The sequence below is a fragment of the Mycteria americana genome, chromosome 7, assembly GCF_035582795.1.
Source record: "Mycteria americana isolate JAX WOST 10 ecotype Jacksonville Zoo and Gardens chromosome 7, USCA_MyAme_1.0, whole genome shotgun sequence".
Taxonomy (NCBI): Eukaryota; Metazoa; Chordata; class Aves; order Ciconiiformes; family Ciconiidae; genus Mycteria; species Mycteria americana.
The window spans coordinates 28,399,177-28,412,200 of NC_134371.1; the positions used below are offsets into that span (position 1 = coordinate 28,399,177).

Below are 13,024 nucleotides of genomic sequence, written 5' to 3' on the forward strand. Positions count from 1 at the left end.
GGTCAAATCTGGTTGCAAGCTAGTCACCTATGATTAAGCAAATAAATTAGTTGGTACTCTTCCAGCTTTCTTTTTCTCCCTAAGAACCTGAATGGATACTGACATCTATAAATTCTTATCTAAAATTTCCTGGTTAGCTGAGAGAAAACCAAATTTAAGGTAAGGACAAGATACAGTTATAAAGCAATATATAATAGTGGGTGCTTATAAATTAGAACCCCACCTATTTGGTAGAAGAGACCTAAACAGGACAAATGTGTTTGCTCCCCCTCATCCCCACAGTTTTCAATGTTCTATGGTTTTCTAGATCACGTAGATAGAAAAACATATGTTACTAACATTAGGGAACACTGTGTCTATGCTTCTTTAATAGTGACAGTTTGAATCCTTTTTTGCTGATCGGGATCTCCTCTGGCTAAGGATTACTGAGCTGGTGCAGATTTTTTACTCAGCTCACTCTGCATATATTTCTTTAGTTGTGAATTCTTTTACCTCATATCTTTGGCAAGAGCAATATCTCTTATCAATTTCACTAGACTTTAACTTTTAGACCAACATTTACATCCTTCTAGTTGCAATTTTTTAAATAAGCCAGATTATCTAGTCAGTGATTTTCCTGCAGGAGATTTCAGGTCTTGCATCTTACATTTTGAAGCTCCTTGTTTTAAGCTTTACTGCCTCTGAATCCTGAGGTGTCTCTTTTCTCTTCCCCCTACCCTCCTGACTTCTTGGTTGTTTTGTTTAAGGTGCACTTTATCACTGGTAAGCCTCTTAGCATGTATATATGTATCTTGTGTTGAACACTAATGTGGCTTGGTATATTCATCTGCCTAAGGTTTACAGAAAATGACAAGAATCTGTTTTAATGGGTCAAATGTGTTAAACCACAGAGGAATCCTGGGTATATGTTTGTTTTGCTTTAACTCAAAGAAGGAGACAGAAGTTTGGGGGACCTGCTATGACTTTGTAAGATTGTAACATGTTTTTCTTGAGAACAAGCTTGGCCTGTTAGCTGCTTCTGTTTGGTTTCTCATGAAAATTTGCTGCTCTGCTTGGCATACGTCCAAAACCCAATACCAACTTAGTTTACACACCACTGCAGGCTTACCTCTGTCAGGGAGAGTCAAGAGACACTTCGTTACGGTTACGACCATCAGTGCTATTACAAAATACTTGTGGATTTAACGCCACTATTGCCTGCAACCAAACCAGTTCCTTGCAGGCCTTTGGGTTCTGAAGTTGCAAAGAAATAGATATGTTTTTATATGTGCCATGTGTAAAGGCAGAAGGTCAGATGGAACTACTGTTGACCAGACCCTAAGAATAATGCTTAGAATAGTTTGTCCCTCGCTTTTCCTATGCACATAAGCGTGCAATGAACATGGATATATGGCTGGTGTACCTGGAAGAACTGCAGTTTCTAGTAAGTAATTTTCTCTCTCTAGGATGCTGAAATGGCAAATGAGGCCGTTGCACATTGATCCTTTCTAGTTATTGAGAAACAAGCAGTAGAAAAAAGTTGGTTTTATTCTCAGTGTGTTTCTTGGCTCTGTTGTATTGTTTTCTGCTGAGAATAAGAAGGCTGGACTGTTGGCAGCAAAGCTTTCTAAAATAAGTCTGCTAATTTTTTTATATATATAAATTTATTTAAAAATATTAAAAATAAAAAATAAATATTGCAAATCTTTGTGTAATCTCAAATATGTATACAAATAAGAGAGACTTATACATGTTTATTTTGCTAATATAAAAAAGTGTGATTGGAAATTTCCCAAGTAATTGGGAAATAAAACTTTTCATAAACAGCTGTGTATCTCTGAAGCGATAGTCATTAAAACAATCAGGCTAGTAGTACTTTCATTACTGTAAAAGTAGCTGAGGAGCATGAAGATTTTGCTCTAATTTTAATCCACCTCTCTCTAGTTAGAGGGTTGCAATTCATCATTCTCCTGCAGGTAAAAGAGTCTGACTGACTTGTATAGGGTCCGTATAGCATAAGTTCTTTGGAAAGGAAGACTCATTCAGTCTTTCATTTCCTCTGTTCAGCACCCTTTATTTCATGGAAGTAATTTAGTTTACCACCTTTCCAAACTAAAATGACCAGTGTTTCTTTTCATATCACTGCAGTTGCTGCACTAAAATGTACTGGTACAAGTAACTGAAAGCTTTAAAATGTTATAATTTTGTAACTTACCACAGAACTTAAGTAACTGGATGTGTTTTCAGAAGGCAGCTTTAGTATAATGATTTTCTTTTGCTGATTTATTTGGAATCCTCTGTCATTAGTGTCACGCATACTAATAGTGTCTATAGTGTGTGTTTGACTTAAAGACAAAGGAAATTATTACCCCACATTAATGGGTTAGAAAGTGAGTGCCACAGAATTCAAGGTGGACTGTACATTGTTCAGTCTGGCACCTTGCTCCCCTCCCTGCTCTTTTCTACTCAGAGCTGAAATGAAGAGGTAAGTAAATCACACTTGTAGTAAGAAAATACTAAGACAATTCCTGGAGTAATTGCTCTCAGTGACCATGCTTGCAGTCAGTATGGTTTTTTCCCCCCAGTCTTTTATTGAATAGGTTTGAGTTGAGTTTTTTGAGTTTTTTTCCCCATTCTTTTATTCACGAAGTAAAGATTCTGGAGAAAAATCCCGGAAGTTTTATATCTAACTTGCATTGACCTTTTATTTTTTCCATGAGGATTTGGCTCAGAACTGCCACTCATGCCTTGAAGTCTCTCCTGTACTACTTTAATGGTCTTGTCCTGTGTCCATACAAGTTTCAGTGGAAGGGAGAACACTGAATGCAGAATCAGGAGTACTCTTTTAAGGAACAAACTGTGAAGAAACTATGCTGAAATACAGTGTTAATACTTTTTTCTTTTCTGACTTGTTTCCAGGATGCTACAGTTATCTCCCACCTCATGGCACTGCTCAGTAGGTCTCGATATACACAAGAATACATATGTCAGATCTTCTCACATTGCTGCAAAGTAAGAAAGAGAATACGTGTTCTTTATGCAACTTTTTGTGTTTCTGGCATATAAGAAACTGCGTAAGATGATACTGCCTTTTGTGGCAGGGACATTAGGACAGTAATGACTGAACTGTTACTGCTCTGGATTTGCTGACTGATTTATTGGGGTTGATACATGGTTCTCTACTGTAAAACAAAATATGCAAATAAGTGCTTTTTTATAGGGTGTGTATATATATTTATACCTTTGGCTGCTAAACAAAGTCAACAGTCTAGGCAAATATCAATCCTCACTATTATCAGTATAAATTTTGGAAGGCTTATTTTTTTTCCTCTGGAAGTCTCAAGACAGTGTGAGCATCTCTTTGAAGAGGTCTTGCATGTGCTTTCAAGACAGCTGTTTTAAAACCGGAGAATATTTTCTAAGAGGTACTGTACATTGAAAGGAAGAACAATGCTCTTCTCAGTTGAGCTCTACCAGTTACAGGTTTATCCAGATACATGTTCATTCCTGCTATATAATGTAATTCTCTTAATACAGGAAAACTAATTTAAAAACAGCAGCAACCCCACCCCAAACACAGAGGTGTTTGTCTTTCCCTCCCCCCTCTCCAAGTTTCCACACACCACTGTTTTTTGTGTTATTGTTGTGTTTTTTTGGTAGTTACTGTACCCATGGGTTATACAGTAACTGTATCAAAATAATTCAGTGTAGGAAGTCAGATTTGTACAGCATCTTTCCCTTTTAGAAACAGTTTAAAATTAAAAGATCATAGATCATATTTATCTCCCAGACTAACAAATGAAAAAGTTCCAAAATTTATGAATTTGTAGGTATTTAACTCAAAAAATATCTTTTTACCTTATCACTTACAATGAGTCTTCTGGAATGCTGAATTATTCCTTTGTTAAAAATGTATTTTTGTCTACCTTTACTGTTATTTATGTACATTCATCCAATTGCATTTCTTCTGTTGGGTGAAACTGAGGACTGAAAACTGTAGAGTTAGTGTGATATAAAAATATAACTCAGCTCCTATATTTATAGAATTGTTTAAAGATAATATTAGGACAAAATCCTACACTGGACTGTGGAAGTTCAGATCTATAGCTAATACTGGAAAAAGAATTTGGTATTTTAAGAAGAAAAATGCACCAGTGAGGCATCTCATGTTTAAGTGGCCCTTGAAAGTCTCCTTAATAGGCTGGTAGCTTGAACAGGTGAGAAATCGGGCCGTGTTGGCTTACAAGAAAAGTAACACAGGACTGATTATAGGGTGGTATAGAAGTCAGATTATACAATCAGGGGTTAGCTCTGTAGCAGTATAAACCCTGTTGTCTATGTGAGAACTGCTGAGTAACTTCAGGTAATTAATCCAACATGAAAACTTTGTCATCTTTTTCCAAATGAGTTACTTCCTTGTAGCTCCACTAACTCCTGGTGACTTACATATCAAATACATTGTTAACAAAGCAAATGCCCAGTTACTTAACAGGAGTAGAGTAAGGAAGGTCTTATGAACTCACTGTACTGTTTTGAATGCTTCCTCCACCCCCCAAATCTCTCTCGAATATATTTTACAGTGAATGTTTTGAAAACTCCAGGATTTTGGAAAGAAAAAGTTGATTGTGTGAACAGGTAGAAACATGAATGCACAAGAAAAGCAGGGTGATGGGTATGAGTATTAGGAAATAGTTGCATTTACAGAATAAACATTAGCTGCATAACAAAAAAAATTTGAGGTTGAGTACACAGATCATCACAAATGTTAAATTGATCAAGAACTCATTTTTCTTTTGCCCAGGCAATGCAGCTGTTCAGCAAAAATCCAAAATGCCCCCTTCTTTCTTTTTTAGTTAGTTCTTGGGTTTCAGGTCTGATTATCAAGGTCAATTACTGTATTTTCAGACATAACAAAATACATCTAATACAGTGAAGCGAATTTGCAGCGCATTTTCTGATTTATATGGATAGGCAAAGTATGTTCTTAACTTTAAATACTGAAAGTTTCAGTATTCACTATGTTTTTAATGAAGACTCCCTCTTCCCCCCAAAAAGCCATGAGTGAGAGAACCTTTCTAATTTTTTCCTGAAGAAATAAGTTACTGTAAGCTTTTGTATTTAGGTAAGGCTTAGCATATATTATAAGAGGTATTGATGCTTTTATTTCTCTTTTTCCTCATCTTAGTAGATTTATTCATTAAACTAATAGTGGCATATCATAGCTCCTACCCTTCTTGTTCCTGCATACCCTTCTCCGCTTAGATCTTGTGCATCCATTTTTTCTCTTCCTTGCCAGAGTCTTGTTTGGTTGGGCTTCTCAGGTTTCTTTCTTTCTTGCCTGCTCAAATTTCCCTGGAAAAGCTCAGACCTGTTCTCTTGAGCTAGGAAATCTTTAATTCAGATTCCTAGCATATTGCTGCTGTTTTCTGCTTTTACTGCTTACTTTTACTGCTTCTCACTGCATTTTTAGAGTTAAAATTAACTGATGGAGAACATTGACCCTGGAGAAGAGCCATTCTAAGCAAGGGAAAGTGTTGATTTACAGGGAGAGCAGATGCAGTTCTTAACATACCGGAGCCAGGATTCTATCAACATATAAGCAAATAAGTAAACTGAAATCAGGTTGATGGACAAGGTATGCTAAAATGCAAGTCAAAATTTACTTTTTAAGATTCTGTCTATCACAGTTGATCTGTTTCCAGAAAAAGTGATGTGAGTAGGTAAGCTTTACTTTTTTAATGGTCAAATTAAAAAGATAAGATATGCATTTGGAAACACATGGTTGTATGAATAATTTGAAAAGATAGTTCTGGAATTTATATTTGAATGTGGTGATATCTCTGCATAAGTAATAATTGCACCACCAGTTGAAAATTAAAATCTTGTGTCTGGGAAAGATTCAGGATAAAGCCTGTAATCAAGGCAGCTTCCTCCCAAGCCTGTTCTGAGAATGTTTTCTTATGTGATCTTAGGCCTGGTGCTGGATCCCTGAACCAAGGTACATTTGCATTTAGATATCTGCTTTTAAAATTTCATTATGGAATGAATTGTTACATTGCTCTATCTTACTGCTTTCTTGAAAATTGACACTTTATGATGGAAAATCATGCAAGAAGTGTGATTTCTATTCCTGAAATGTGTCATTCAATCGTATTTGGAGAAAAAGATCACTGTAATAGGACTGCCTCCTGGAACTCTGTTGTATACCCAAAGAGAAACAAAAGCAAAAGGCCTTGCTGTTAAATTGGTGCCTGAGCCACTTGAAATTAGGAAGGAATGATACATTATACTCTCAAGTTTTCACTTGTATATTTGAAGCTGTCTCTGTTTATGGATTAGTGTTTAACCTGACTGTGCATTAAATAAGCTGGATTGGTGTGTGCAAACACAATGTGTACAGATTAGATATTTTCATGTACATCTAGTTATGCAACTAAGAATACACCCAAGTGTCACCTCTGTACATCCATTTGTTCTGTTTGCACAGAATTTACTATCTGCATCTCACTGAAAAATCACTAATACTTGTGAATTACTAAAACTATCTAGGTCGATATGATTTCTTTTACTTTAATTTCATTCATTTTTTTCACATATTTTAATATCTGTTCTTCAGCTTCAACACTGGCATAGCTGCGGCTTTAAATCATTGCCTCAGCCACTTCTGTGTGCCAATGTAAGTTGTTTTCGTACTTCAACCATGCTGTTTTAATTGCATTTTTTTGGTAGAAAGCTCTTGGTGGCAGTAGCAGCTGAAGCATCTCTTAAAGCACCAGATATGTTACATCTAAAAGTACTTTTATGCTTTTTTTTTCCTTAAAGGTAAGGGTTGTTCTAAAAATGTTCTTTTGAATATAAGAGGTATCTGATTTCAGCTGTATCTCAAATGTGAAAATAAAACATCACATACTAGGGTATATGGATGTGCCCATAAACTCAGCTGGGTTTGAACAAAAGATTAAGGAGTGAACATACTTTCTTCACTTGCAGATTAGTCAAGAAAATGCATTGGGGTGTGATTAATGCTGTGACATTCTAAAAGCTGAATTTAAACTGTGCATGGCCCATACTTAATGCAAAGATGACTAGAGTAATGAATCTACTTCTAAAAAGATGTTTGTAAGTCACAGATCGGATTTCACAAGAGGCTGTTGAGGGTTGCAGGCCCCATTTAGATTTCATGTTGTCTTTTCTGACCTCGTCAAGCCTGTCATACTACAGAAGTTCTGAGACGTTTCTACTGCAAAATTCAGTATTTGTGTTTTAATTCCAAATGCTTTTTAAATCTTGGAAAAATATTGACATATCGGCCATTGTCGGTTTAGATCTTGAAGTCAATAAATGGGTGATGGCTGACTAGATTCATGGCTAAATATGTTTGAAACTAAAATAATCTGTAGGAGGAAAATATGAATCTGTTCTCAAAGCACTGTCACATTCTGTCTGGAAACAGTTTCAGAATTAATTCACTATCTTCTGAAGTTAGAATAGTTGAAAATGCTTAATATTACCGGTAAGGAAGACATTAGTGACTGGGGATCTTTTGTATGATTTGTAGAAAAAATCAGGAGCTTTTGATTTTTTCCAATATGAAGAATAGAAACATAAGTACTCTATCCATGTTTCTTCATTTGTGAAAAGTAATTTCATTGCCTATTGAAGAAAAGAGTGGAAATGATTACTGGAGAAGGACAAATGCTATAAAAATAAGAGTTTGACTTCTTTATTTTAAAAAAATTTTGGTTTGCTAACTGATTACAAAGTAAATGGTAGTAAATCTACCTTTAACACTTAACAATAAGTTGCAGATAGTGGAAACCTCTTACATGTTCTTTTAAAAAAATAAATCATGTTTTATGTTTTCCTTTGAAGGGTCCAGATCACCAGACAATCTTATTTAACCATGGAGCTGTTCAGAATATCGCACATCTGTTAGTCTCCACCTCCTACAAAGTAAGACATAAAAATTGTTTGGCGTTTTACATATATTTATGAAAGTGATCCAAATGAAGATTATAAAAACTATGTCTGTGCATATGAACTAGAACTTTAAACAGGTATAATGTATATTTCTGGAATAACAGTTGTTTTTACTTGCCATACGGATTTCTATGAAAACGAGACCTATTGTTTTGGAGTGCTCTATAAAGTTAAAACACGATTAATTAAAACAGAGCTGGCTTTCATTGATCCAAAGGAGAACGGTCACTTACCAACCTAATAAAAATGGTCTAATTTGTTGAACAATAAATGAGAAAAATAAATTAAGCTGAAGAGAAGCAAATGTGAGCTGTCCTAAACAGAAATCATACCTGTGAAAACATGGACATGGAATGTGTGGAGGCCACCAGCTACCTACGTTTTGTACTCATTTAATCTTGTGAGTCTCAGCTCCATCCTCTGTTACGTTTTGGAAGTCCATCCTGGACTATCTGGAAGTACCACCTCTGGGGAAAAGCATCATACTCTACCTGTAACTCAGTGGCAAGGAGCGTCAACTAGGTCTTTTCAGTCTAAGGCCAAAATCTCAAATCCTGAGCACAGCCGTAGGAGTCTGCTGTAGATTACTCAATAAAATGTTTGAGTCCATAAAATGCTTTCTGAGGCTGTTCTGTGTAGTTTGTTTTTTTGAGGGCTAGCAGATGTCTGCTATGCAAATGATTTTGAAATCTGTCTGAAGCCAATGCTATGATCTCTAACCATGGACTTTCTTATGAAGATATGGCTTTATCCCTGCTCACCCCAAAAAGTATGAATGTCATAATTCTGAAAATAAGAAACGCTTCAAAGTATCCAAATTTATTTTGAGTTATTTTTATTACAATATCTAATACAAAATATCTAATGTTATCATTCCATTTTTATTGAAAATAAGCTGTTGACTGGTTGATTGAGACTAGATGAGATAATTGTGCTTGTCTGTTTTGATCTCCTTGTGTAATACAGAACATTCTTGATAATTAAAGTATTTTTCAGCAGGAAAACTAGTCTTTAAATGAGAATTTCAAGTGAAGGGAAATTTGGTGCTCTGTTCCAGGGGCTTGTTAATCTCATGTATGGTGCTTTTTGTTTGGTTTGGAGTTTGGTTTTTTTTTTAATAAATCCAGTAGGAAGTGTGTGGTCTTCAGTATTTTGTTAGTGAGACTGATAGAATTCTGTTTTCTGTCTTTCTGTACTAATTAGTTTTCACTATGATCAGGCAACATGTTGCTCTTTCTCCCATTAGCTGACCTTTTTTACCCTATATCGTAAGGTGAATTTTCCAAGCTATGTTTGGCTTGGAACCTTTGCTAATGGCTTGGAACCTTTGCTAATGGCTTGGAACCTTCCCTAATCTTTTCAAAGAGCTGCTTTAAAATAAAGAAATTGTAGCAAGATAAAGTTTTCAAGTTGCTTTTTCACCAACAAGATACATGTAGCATTGCATTAAAATATATATATTTAGTCCTACCTTACTGGAGAGATGTATAATGTATTCTTCATTTCCTCCTTTGCTAGTTTGGTCAAGCCTTTAAATTCCAGGTGTACACACTGAACTGCCTTTTATTGCTCTTCATACACTTTCCTCAGCTTTATTGTGGTCTTAGCTGCTTTCTTAGTGTTCTGCAGTAATTAGACATTCTCAGACTTCTAATGTAACTGATAGTTTTTGTAGAATACAAGCCATCTCATTCTCATACTTCTCTATCCAGTTTCCTAATATTCAGTCAAATAAGAACTTGACAGGAAAAGACAGCATTTAAAAACTTTGCCTTTTTTCAATACTTACAGTAAAGGCCAGCAAGGTATCTCAGATGGTTTAGGCGATAGGACCGCATCAATAAACAGCAGAAACCTTCAAAAATGGGATTTCAATCCCCATGAGAAGAATTTGTCTAGGTCTGCCAAGAGAATTGCCCATTATTTTTCAATAAACTCTTTTCGTTTGGTTTTGGAATTGTCCCATAGCCACCTGATTCTACGAGTATCTTTCCCATGTGTTATATCATTACAAGTGTGCATCTTCACCACTGGTGAGATGTCTAACACAAAGGGACTACAGCTTGTACAGTAGTATTACAGATAACGGTTTCAAGACCATATTTACATATTTTTCCAAATGCTTGCATTCCTTGTTTCTCATATAACTACTGAACTAATTGCCCTTAAGTAGACATTACTAGCAAAGAAAGTAGTCATCACAGTAATTTTAATAGCTTTAATTAATAGAGCAATATTATATAAAATAGTTAATTTCTAGCTAGACTTCACTTGTTCTCATTAGAAACTTTACCCACCCCTCAACCCCACACCCCCCCCGCCCTGACTTCCTTCTGGCAAGAATACAGCTCTTGAGCTGTGGGTTTGACTTTTTTCAGTGCTTTTTTGATACACAATCTCTGCTTCCTGCTGCTTTGAAGCATACACTGTGTTAATTAGATTGTCTGAAAAGTAAATGGAATACAAGTACCTGACTTTTGTTCTGAAGCCAGGTAGCCTGCTATCCATTCCTCCTGACTAAGACTTCCTCCTGACTAAGACTTTACTACTACTGATGAGAGGAGATCTTAGAGTGGCTGTGATTAGATATTATAAAATAAAGGCATAAAAGTGTGTTTGTCTTTGCTGTTGTTGTCTACCCTTGGACTTCCATGTTTCTAAGACTTTTTGTCGAGGAGGGTGGGATGGGCCTAAACGTAACTTGCAGTAAGTGCTTTCTGCAGTGACGGGATTCTTTAGGTCAAAATCTTGTTCCTTTTGCGTTGTTTTCACACTAAGAATGTGGTAACAGAAACATGGAAAGACATGGACACAGTTTAAATATGTGCAACTGTAGAAGGTGAAGTCAAAGGCTAATATCTGAACTAAATTAGATTCTTCGTCTGGGAAGATGATAATGGTTGGTCTTCCCTGTGTCAAAAAAGAGGTTATAAAGACTTCATAGCCTAGTGTGACTAGGCAACCATGAAATACTGTTTGACTAAACCAAGACATGGTTTTGGACTGGAGGAGGAAGATTCAGCATGAAGAAATTTGTGAATTCTTTTTGTACAGGTGATACCTGAGGCTGTGTAATGGCAGTAAAACTTATGGTATATATTTGTTTTAAGATTAGTTTAGAATCACTTCAACTGGATGGTTCTCTTTAGACATTTTATTAAACTCACTTTTAAAGGCTTCTGAAATATAAATCTCAACGACATGTATTTCTATTTTTACATACTTATGAGTCCTGGAAAGAAACACTGCTATTGCTATGATACTTCCATTCTTTTGTTGCTGTTTGCATGTTTGTGAAGCATCAGAAGTAAGGCCAGTATTTCTGACTGTCTGGTTCCCAAGTTTTATCCTTGCTTGTCTTTTTCACAAATAGTTCACAACATACCCTATAGAAGGATAATTCCAACAGGGAGATCACAGGAGTCAACGTGTGAGTTAGGTGTTTCCATCTGCCTTTTATTCATCATCTACATTTCTTATCGATTGTATGGAATTATTTTTTACAAGCCTATACAGCAGTATAGACCAATTTTGCTTTTAAGTTTGCATTTACATTTATACCTCATTTATCTTATGTTTTTACACAGGTTCGAATGCAAGCATTGAAATGCTTCTCAGTTCTAGCCTTTGAAAACCCACAGGTATCAATGACTCTTGTAAATGGTAAGTATAATGCTGCTGTCGCTTATTTGACACTCGTTTTATTGACTGGCTGAATTAGAATTACTTGGAGTTCTCTTTCATTGTTTGCAGTGTCGGTTGATGGAGAATTGTTACCGCAAATTTTTGTGAAGATGTTACAAAGGGACAAGCCTATTGAAATGCAGCTCACATCAGCCAAATGGTAATTTTCATCAGGAATTAGAATGAAATAGTATGCAATTTAATACTTACTTTTTAACTGTTCCCTTTTTGCTTGTTGCAAAGTAATGTGATCTAAAATCTTAGGAATAATTATAGGTATTATTTGCATTGTCTAAATCTTTGAAGAAGTGGTTCTCACCTAATAATCTTTATACCATAACTTTCACTCTTTGCTGTACATAAACAGGAAAAAATGTTGCTGGGCAGCAGTTTTGTCAGGAATGTGTATTCAGACATAGGGATTTTCATAAGGTGAACTGCAGTTTTCACAAATAGCTTGGATTTTATGATAAGTTTTACTTTGAATAGGCTATAGTCAATCATATGTCCTTACAGAGTATAATACTGAAATACCATGTAATACAAGTTAATGTCGTTGCACCAGTGTTCAGAGGACTCACTCATTCAGGTGACTGGGGCTGTGGTGTGTTGAGAACTGTATGCACTAAGATGATGAGAGAGCAGAGCTAGTCCCTCTTCCCAAATGTCTTAATTAAAATAGATTATTCTTTAAGCTTCATGTGCTCATACAGCAGAATGAATATTATTAATTACTTTTATAGTTCAAATCAAACTTTCCCTTCTGGTGTGGGCACATTTCTCTGTGTTCATACTCGTAATGACTTTCTACCCTGTGACAAAATGTGACCAAGTTCTATAACAGCAACACTAGTAACACTAGTACAACAGTAACAGCAATACTCACTTTAAGCTAGGAATTGACTCCCTTTAAGACTTTTTTCCTTTTGTTGTGTTGATAATAATGGACTATAGGACTTCAAGGGGTTAAAAGAGGTAAAATTACCCATCACTATAAACTGCTGAAATCAAACATAACTCAAGAGTTTGGTCACTGGTGTATTGTTTGATTATTCTTTTAGATTTTGATATCATGTTTTTGGCCTGGATCAGAGAGTTCTCTGACCCAGTTCACCAAACAATTTCACTGACGCTTGTCTCAGTGCCAGGTCTTGAGATTCTGGGTGAGGAATAAGTGGGGTAGGTAGGATGGCCTCTTTTGTAATGTTGCCAGGTTATGATGAGTTAACCCATTCATGAAAGCAGTTATAAAGACATGTATGCGTGTGGGGGTTGTCTTAGGAAGGTAGTCCCACTGCATGTGGGAGGTCTGTCTGGGGACCTCCCACACTCCCTTCCAATCACAATTGGTCTATGCAGTCTGGTTTTACTGGTTTGTTAG

At 35.9% G+C, this 13,024-nt stretch overlaps 1 protein-coding gene across 15 annotated transcripts in view; it reads left to right on the forward strand.

Annotated features, from left to right (window-relative positions):
• ARMC8 (armadillo repeat containing 8) overlaps positions 1–13,024 on the forward strand; it is an 80,125-nt gene that overhangs the window by 40,603 nt on the left and 26,498 nt on the right. For 11 of the 15 annotated variants that reach the window (XM_075507590.1, XM_075507576.1, XM_075507579.1 and 8 more), the window contains 5 exons: positions 2,899–2,991; positions 6,596–6,655; positions 7,852–7,932; positions 11,547–11,622; positions 11,713–11,803. In XM_075507590.1, coding sequence (XP_075363705.1) covers positions 2,899–2,991; positions 6,596–6,655; positions 7,852–7,932; positions 11,547–11,622; positions 11,713–11,803 — 401 coding nt within the window. The remainder of the gene's footprint in view (positions 1–2,898; positions 2,992–6,595; positions 6,656–7,851; positions 7,933–11,546; positions 11,623–11,712; positions 11,804–13,024) is intronic. The other 4 variants (XM_075507577.1, XM_075507580.1, XM_075507584.1 and 1 more) reach the window with 2 other exon arrangements.